The sequence below is a fragment of the Propithecus coquereli genome, unplaced genomic scaffold (assembly GCF_000956105.1).
Source record: "Propithecus coquereli isolate 6110/MARCELLA unplaced genomic scaffold, Pcoq_1.0 Scaffold58, whole genome shotgun sequence".
Lineage (NCBI taxonomy): Eukaryota > Metazoa > Chordata > Mammalia > Primates > Indriidae > Propithecus > Propithecus coquereli.
In genome coordinates, this window is record NW_012151729.1 from 1,987,693 (window position 1) to 1,996,694 (window position 9,002).

At 46.8% G+C, this 9,002-nt stretch overlaps 1 protein-coding gene across 1 annotated transcript in view; it reads left to right on the forward strand.

Moving 5' to 3' along the window:
- The first annotated feature begins 2,703 nt into the window (after nucleotides 1-2,703).
- Nucleotides 2,704-9,002, forward strand: part of CCDC69 (coiled-coil domain containing 69) — a 16,445-nt gene continuing 10,146 nt past the window's right edge. Inside the window, exons 1-4 of the mRNA XM_012658223.1 lie at nucleotides 2,704-2,724; nucleotides 2,819-2,888; nucleotides 5,123-5,229; nucleotides 7,743-7,830. Of these exons, the coding sequence (XP_012513677.1) occupies nucleotides 2,704-2,724; nucleotides 2,819-2,888; nucleotides 5,123-5,229; nucleotides 7,743-7,830 (286 nt within the window). The remainder of the gene's footprint in view (nucleotides 2,725-2,818; nucleotides 2,889-5,122; nucleotides 5,230-7,742; nucleotides 7,831-9,002) is intronic.

The window sequence follows — 9,002 nt, forward strand, 5'->3', positions numbered from 1 at the left end:
TGTTCTGGGGTTATCTAGGTAGTGGGATTCTCTTTTTGTATTTTTCTGTATTTTCCATACTTTCTACAATTAATGCTTACTACTGCTGCAACTGGAAAAAGTTGTTTACAGATATTTAAATATTAAGAAAGTAGAGGGGGAGCGGGCTGGGGACATTGATGAGCCTTGACTGTCATTCTGAAGGAGTTAGCCTGGGGATGATTTTGGCAGGTGCCATCCTGCCTGTGGTCTTCAAGCTGTTTATGGAGAGGAGTTCTCCACCGCTCTGTGGTGGTGAGTATTTGCAAAAGGGCAGTGTTTCATGAGCTTCTGCTCTTATTTCAGATGACAAAACCTGAGACCCATGGCAGCCTAAGGGATCTGCCAAAGCACTGTGGGGTCTTTGTTCTTGCCGTGTTTCTCAAACATAAAGCGATAATCTCCTGCAGCATTTGAGCTCTTAGTATGTGCAGGTGCTGCGGGTGCATCATTTCATCTAATCCTGAAAAAAACCTCATGAGGAAACCAAGGCCTGGAGAAGCCACACAGTGTTGGATTTAGGATTTCAGCCCAGATCTGTGTGATTCTAGAATTCCAGAGTTCTTAACCTCTCTGCTCTGCAGTCTCTAATGAATTCTGACACCAGGTTCTAATGCTGACTTGAACATGAAGACACAGTTTCAACCTCCTGTGCCTCAGTTTCCTCATCTGTAAGAACCTTTGCCTCCTGGTGCTGTTGCGAGGAGCCGAGCTTAGACGCTCAGAGCTCAAACACCATGGGATCATCAGGTTCAACTATAAGACCAGACCTCCTCACCTGCACGTCCCAAAGGAGGAAGCAGAAGCCCAGAGGGGGAAAGGACTTGGCCCAGCTGGTAGCAGAGCTGGAACTAGAGTCCAGGCCTCTGGCTCTCATGAAAACATTGCCAGATTCAGCGTAACCCGTGGTGGCAACAGGAAAAAGACAACCATTTGCCTTCATCTCCCTCCTTCCTCCAGCCCGGGGCGGGGAGGCTGGCTCCTGTCACTTCCGCAGATTCCTGTGTTGACGGCTTCTCTGGCTGGTTCCTGGACGGGGCTTCCTCCTCTCCCCTGGAAAGGGCAGGCTGAGTCCTCACAAGGGTGGGTGGGGAGCTAAGTTGTCAGGCCCACCCAGCCATGAGCAGATGCAGGCACAGGACCCGGGGGAGGCACCGTGCTCGCTCGTGCCCCACTCAGTTTGCCGGGAGCTTGCACGTGCCAGGCCCTGTGGGGGAGGGGCAGACTGTTCCAGAAGCCTTCCCTTGATGTATCTTCCCTCCTCAGTCCCACAGTTTGCTTTTTAGCAGTATTTCAGTAGTTCTTCAGTTCAGGAAATTTTTAATAATTTCTATTCTAATAACTGCCTTTAAAAATCTGTTACCATAGTAAAAAGCAAAGGTTTTCTTTTATAGTGATAATTCGCAACTGAACATTCTCATAGCCTTCTCATTCTTGTAAAACTTACAAACATTTGAAAAAAAGTATTTCTTAAAATGGGATCTAGAACGTCTTCTTTTCCTTCCTTCCTTCCCCCTCTCTCCCTCCTTCTCTCCCCTTCCTGCTTTCCTTCCAGCATCTTGAAAAGTGTGTAAAAGGGCTTAAATGTTTTTTCCACCCAAAATCCTGGTCCGGTTCAATCAACTTTTCACCTCCCTGGGGTGAAAGAAGAAAATTAAAGGTATGAGTGGGTGTGATGTCGGTTAAGCATGTCAGCTCCCCTTTCCTGGAAGTCTGCCCTTGAGCCTTTCCTTACCATGTTCTGGAAGGTTAAAATGTTTTTTATTTTATTTTTTATGAAATAAAAAATTTTATAAAAAATTTAAAAATTTTATAAAAAGGGCGGTGATCTACAAATAATTTTTTTTAGCATCCTTATCAGTCCATATCCACTCTCTCATTAAAACATATTAGTCATTTATGAGATCTGGGAGCCACCGGCACTGCTTGGCGATGTTGAAAGCCCTGTTCCATCTTTTATTCCTTTGGTCAGATTCAACCAACCCTGGCCACGATTGGTTAAAGTGTCCACCAGGTATGGCTCGAATACTTGACTCTGCCAATTATCCCCTGAGCTACCTCGATTGAATCCTAATCTCACTCAGCCTCACCCTCTCATCTTTAAATTTGGGATATTCGTATTTCTTAAAGTGGCTCTGAAAATTAACTAAGATAGTGTAGGCAAGACAGCATAGCATCTGGTACACCCTGAATGTCATACCTCACTCCCGTCCGGCAAGATAAGTGCCACTGCCTCTATTTTACAGTTGCAGAAACAGCTCCTTTACCAGAGAACCAGTATGGTAAAATCAGGGCTTGACATTCTGATGTTCCGGCCCTGACAGCACTTAACTTTCAGGCGAACCCAGCTGGAAGCTGGGGTAGCCATAGACCTGAAAGGAAAGGGGAACCATCTCTGAATTGGGAATTGGGAGGTTTTAGGGCACTTCAAGACCAGAGCTGGGTGAAGGTAACAGCAGAAGGTCTGGCCAAATCCTGAGAGAAAGAAGGGGTGGGCAGGGAGGCCCCCATAGGTGGCAGCTGGTGCCAGACCATGAAGATCTAAGGAAAGGTCAAGACACATCAAACTCTCCACTGAGGGTGAGGCAAGGATAAGAAATCCTGCTCTGGGAACATCCCCTTGTAGAGGGGGTGCTCTGTGGGGGAAGGGGTCGGGGGGAGGGAGGCAGTCTAAAGGGACCAGGCATGGGCAGCCTGGTGTCTGGTGTAACTGACAGTCCTGCTTTGCTTTGGAAGAATCCCATCCTCACATTGACCTCCCACCCTCTCCCCTCATCTGTTGTTGTCTCATTACTTCCAGAGGCGCCAAGAACCAGATCAGCCGCCCAGACCAGAGCCCCAGGAACTAGGTCCCCTCAATGGGGACACAGGTAAGTAGCCAGCTCCATGTGTCCCCACTGACATCCATGTGGTTTCCTACCATATAGCGACATAGCTACTTAAATAGCTCATGAGATTGTACATAGGTTACATTAATAGGGGTATCATGTCTATAATCACGGAGGTGATAGTCCTGACCTGTGCTTCCCTGTTTTGGGCTGTTGATATCACTCCTAGAGTGCTGGATATAGTTCTGGAAAGTACATTTTCAGAGGGATCCAGAAAATTTTGAGAGAATATGCTGGAGGAAGATGAGGTTGGTGAAGAATCTAGAAAACATGTCCTGTAAGCAACAGTTGAAGAAGCAGAGAATGTTCCCTCTGGAAAGATGTTGCCATAAAACAACAGTCCCCTCCAGGCATCTGAAGTACCCTAACAGAGAAGAAAAATGAGCCTGATTTAGTGCGACTCAGAGGTCAGTACTAGGGCCTCAAGGTAGCAACAACAGCAGACAGAATCCAGCTCAGTCCCAAAGAGTTTTTTGTGCGGTTGTTGGTTTAAAACCATCAGAGCTCCCTGGTAATAGAATGAGCTCCCTATCTCTGAAGGTGTTTCATTACGGCCTGGAGGCTGTTGGGGTTCCTGTAGGTGAGATCTAAGTACCAGGTAAGCAATTGGAGCAGAATTCAGGGTCCCCCACTCTGACTGTGTATAAGAATTACCTGGGGAACTTCAAAGATACAGATTCTGGGGCCCTAGCACAGACCAACTAAATAAGAATCTCTGGGAGCCGGGCGGAGGCATCTGGATTTTTAGTAAGGATGTGTCTTTTTAATAAACTTCTCTCCAGCTGAGGCCAGTCGGGTACTGATCTCATGGACAACATTCGAGCCAGATGGTTTGTGACAGTCCGTGTCTCTCCAGTCCTGACCATTGCTATCAGCTAACCCCTGTCTGCTCACGGCCTCTGGGAGCTCAGGACTCAAGGACACCAACTCAGTCCTCCTCCTGTCCTGACGGCACTGACCACCGTGTTGGCTTCTCCCTCATCCTCACCTTTCTACCATACCCTCTGCCAGACCCTGCTAGGAAGTTCTCTAATCATAATGCCAACAGCACCAGTATTGACCTCCAATGCTTGTCATGAGCACTGTTAAAAATTTAGAGGACATTTAATGGACAATGAAGAGCATCTATGGGGCACCCCCAAAGTGCCCGGCACTACATGTCTTTTTGTGCACGAGCAGGCAGGATAAGGTGGTAGCTGGGAGTGTTTGCCGTGGAACCAGACTGCGTAGGTTCACATCCCTGCTCCCCCAGCTGTGACCTGGGTGATCTTGGGCAAGTTGTCTAACCTCTCTGCACCTCAGTTTCCGCATCTGTAAATGGGGATAATAACAGTACCCACGACACTGGGTTGCTGTGAGGATTAGGTGAGTGATCCCCGTAAGGCACTTAGAGCGGTGCTGGGCGTGCCGTGGGCATGGGAAGCTCTCAGTACTGCTCACGTGCTTCGTTATTTTTATTGCCGTTCTTTTCTGATTTAGTCATCTCAGTAGCCTCGTGATGTAGGTCCCATAATTATCTTGACCTCCCGTATTGGGTAACTGAGGCACAGAGAGGATGGTCACTGCCCTAGGTCATTGGCAAGGCCTGCGCTGGAGTTTCCCTAAGCCAGGGCTAGACTTCCTGTTTGTGTCTCCTTCCTGCACATAGGCAGCCCCTCTGCCTCCAGCCGAGGAGATGCTAAAGGTGAGGGGCCACACACTCAGGTGCTCACAGGCCCAGCAGGTAAAGCAATGCCAGGCTGGCCCCGTATACACATGCTTGGCAGGGGGAGGCAAAGACTGTGGCCAACCGCAGAGCCAGCTCTTCCTCAGCTCCAGCCCCCGGTGGACGTGAAGATCTGCATTGCCAGTTCTTTGGATTCTTCAAGAAAAGTTGGAAATCTGTATTATTAAGCAAAAGCTTCCCAACTATTAAGTATAAGAAACTATCTTTTTCTGAAGTTTGAGTGGAGCAAATAGAACACATCTATTTGCTGAATCTGTCCTGCGAGCTACTGGCTCTGCTGTGGATACCAAGAGACAGAAGGAGACCTCTGGCTCTGCCTTGAGGAAAGGTCTCCAAAGCCCGAGAGATTTGAGGGGCTGTCTCTGGAGGTTGGTCCCCGACAGAAGCCATTTACCAGGGTTCCCATCGCTTAGATCCAGCCTCCCACACCCTCTCTGCCGGCCCGACCCCACCTCCGCTCTGTGCAAATGTTTTGCTTTTTCACCTACAGCCGTAACTGTCCAGCTCTGTGTGTCTGAGGAGGCCGAGCAGCACCAGAAGAACATAGCCAGCATTCTCCAGCAACATGAAGAGGAGAAGAAGAAATGGTCGCAACAGGTAAGCCCAGGTAACCCCAACCCCTCTCTTTCCCTCCTGCTCAGCTACCCTTGATATAGCCCAGAGTGAGGACCTAGTTTTGGCTTTTATTGTTGTTGTAAGAGTCTTTTACTCTTTCTGCCAAGAAAGGAGTCCTTTCACACATTTATATCAGGCTGCTAGTGCCAGCACATTGGTTAACGCAAGCAGGGCTGGCCACTGCTCTCACAGAACTAACAGTCTATTCGGGAAGAGTAAAAGCCACTGGTGCTGCCGGATTAATTACCCTCCCAGGCCCCCTCATGGTTTGGGGTGGGGGGTGGGCACAGATGAGTTGTGAAAAGGAGAACCAGCATCACTTCCTTCCAGGCCAAGCATTGGATCGCTGGTTTGAGACCCTCTAGGTCTTTCTGTCTAGCTAACTGACAGCATTGTCCTAATGGCTGCTCCGTCAGCCTGTATCCCTGTGTCCTGGGTAATCCCTGGGCAGCAGATCTCCCTGCCCACCCAAAAGGGACATGTAGTGAGTGCGAAATAAGCCTTTTGTTTAAGCCCCCAAGACTTTATCGCTGTTTGTTATGGCAGCATAATTTAGCCTATCCTGGCTGAGACAGGAAGTCAAATGCTAAACACAATTTACACAATGATGTACGACAACTATCAGCGCTACGAAAAGTTTAGATTGCCGTGGAAGGACATACTAGAAGGCCTTAGCCAAGTCTGTGGGATTGGACAAGGCCTCTTTGGGGAGGTAACAGTGAGATTTTTAAAATTATTTGGAAATGAAAATTGAGGAACATTGTGCCCAATTTCCAGCCTATATTAGTCAAATGTCAAGGTCGTGGCGCGAGAGGAAAGACTGAGGAACAATTCCAGACTAAAGGACACTGAAGAGATGTGACAACTGAAGGCAACTCAGCCCGGGATTTCCTTGTCCTCATTCGAGCTTGGTCACTAACCCCTCCTCACGCTCCTCCCTAACCAGAGGGAGATGGTAGAGCAATAGGAATGATCTTAGGATAGTGTACAGAGTTTTCTCTAAATCTTCTTAATTGGTTATTTTAAATCATAAATATGAAACATGTTCAGTATAAATATTCAAAATTCTGAAGTTTAAAGTCTCTTTTAAAAAATGTCTCTAGTTATAAACTAATTGCTCTATTAAATTGTATGAGTCTCTTTTTCTTTTCTTTTCTTTTTTTTTTTTTTTGAAACAGGGTCTTACAAGCCCAGGCTAGAGTACAGTGACATCATCATATCTCACTATAGCCTCAAACTCCTGGGCTCAAGCGACTCGCCCACCTCAACCTCCTAAGTTGCTGGGACTACAGACACATACCACCATGCCCAGCTAATTTTTATATTTTTTGTAGAAACGGGGTCTTGCTATGTTATCCAGGCTGGTCATGAACTCCTGGCCTCAAGTGATCCTGTCCTCCCAAAGTGCTGGGATTACAGGCGTGAGCCACCATGCCCGGCCTAAATTGTGTGGTTACTTGTACTAAAGACTCTCCTCTGGTTTCCATTCACTCAGCAGACTCACTGAGGACTTCCTGTGTGCAGGGAGGGTGCTGCCTTGGGCACTACAAGGTGTACAGGGAGGAATACAGCCCAGATGCTGCCCTCGAGGTGGTAGGCTGCAGTGAGCACCCCAAATACATTAAAACATGCTTTGCCTAGATACATTTTTCACAAACACCTTTTATGAAAGGTGGGTTCACTCTGTGTGTTGCAGGTCTTTAAGTTGTTTTGGTAGAGTAGCCATCCCAACGTCATTTGGCCCTGACCTTTACCCATGGAATCCTTAACCGTGAGACTGGAGAGGGTCCGTAGGGGCCATCAAGTTGAAACCCTTCATTATACAGGGGAGGGAGCTGGTCCCAGGGCACGTAGGAACTCAGTGGTGGGCTGAGGCTAGACCTCTTTAAGTTGTGCCTTGCCTCTGGGTGTGCCCACCAGCTGTACCCGTGTAGGTGGTGAAGGGCCTAGAAAACATCTCAGGTGCAGCACAGTGAGAATGGCTGGGAGCGTTCGGCCTGGAAAAGAGAAACGTTGTCAACACGGCTGCTGTGCTCTGGTCTCTGAGGGGCTACCTGGGCTGAGGGAGCAGCCTGGCTCTGTGTGACCCTCGAGAACAGATCTGGGACCTGATGGTAGAAGTTAGAGGTCACTTGTAACAGTAGACCCTACCCATGGTTAGAACACGTGGCTGTCACTCGGTATATGCAAGCAGAGGAAACCATCCAAGGGCTTCCTGCCTTGAGTGAACATCAGGATTAGAAGACTCCTAAGTCCCTTTCCACGCAGAGAGTTCTCTGGGAAACCCCTGCTAAGCCCTAAAGAGGACACAGTCTGCCATGCCTGCTGTGTCTTGGAAGGCTTGTGCCCTCTCTGGGGTGTCATTCCCATCCCTCAGAGGAGAGGAGGGGACTCTGATCACCAAGTTCCTCGTAGCCCCAGCATGCAGGGAGTGGATAAGAGAAGCTGTCTGAACCTACTCCATCTCAGTCCTGCCCGGGCCCCTTTCCCCACAGGTGGAGAAGGAGAGGGAGCTAGAGCTTCAAGAGAGACTGGAAGAGCAACGAAGGGTTCTGGAAGGAAAACACGAGGAGGCCCTGCAAGGTAAGGATGGAGACGCTCCACTGGCGAGGGTGTTGGAGGTGCCTGCTTCTGGCCCCACCTGCTGAGTTCACTTGGGGACTCCCCCCAGCCCCTCCCTCCTCCCTCTGGTCCGTATGCAGTGAGTCTACGGGGTCCTTGGCCTTAGAGGGGTGATGAAATTTTCCTTTGAGCCATAGCTTTTAAAGTCTGGCACCATGCTTAGATTTTCCTTATTTGAGAGGTTTTCTTCTTTCCACTTTAAAAGCATTGCCTGTTCATTAAAGGAAACTCGGAAAACCTAGACAAATAGGAGAATTAAAAAATATCCATATTCTATCCCCACAATGACGACAGCTCTTACAATTGATTGTTTTTAAAGCAATTGATTGTTTTAAAAAATAACTTTCTTTACTCTTATATCACCAAATGTGATCATCATGGAAAATTTAGAATCTATAGGTCAAACAAAAAGATTTATATTAAGAGCATAGTGGATACCATCTCATTCTCTGGAGCCATGGTCCTTGGGTTTGAATCCCAGCTCTACCACTTACCAGCTATGTGACCTTGAAGAAGTTACTTCTTTGCCCTAAAAGGTTCTTTGTAAGAATTAAACAATTTGATGATAGAATTTAGAACAGTGCAAGATACTTGGCAAATAATTATTAGTACTTTTTTTATTTTGGAGAAAATTAAAATCATAATTAATTCCACCCAGTGTGAGCCTCTGTTAACCCTTTGATATAGATCCGTTTCATTTCTTTTTCTGTGTATATTCACAGAATATACATCTATGTACACACACTTTGGAAAGAGGAAGTAAATTGATTTTTTTCACTTTGAATTGCATTAGCATCCTGTCATTAAACTCTTCTATAGCATAAGTTTTAGTAACTACATAGCATTCTAATGCATACCCTCATTCATTTAACTGAGTCCCTTTGGTTGGGCATTTAGGTAATTTCAAAATTTTTGCCATTGTTTATAACAGCAATGATACTTACACAGTGAATCCCATTTTGTAAAGTCCTTGACACATTCATGATTTTTTTTTTAAGAAAAATATCCTGGTAGAATTGGTGTGGCAGAATTTATCTATCTCTCTCTCTCTGTATATATATATATTTTTTTATTTTGGTAAAATAGGCATAAGATTTACCATTAGTGACATTTAGTACATTAACAGTGCCATG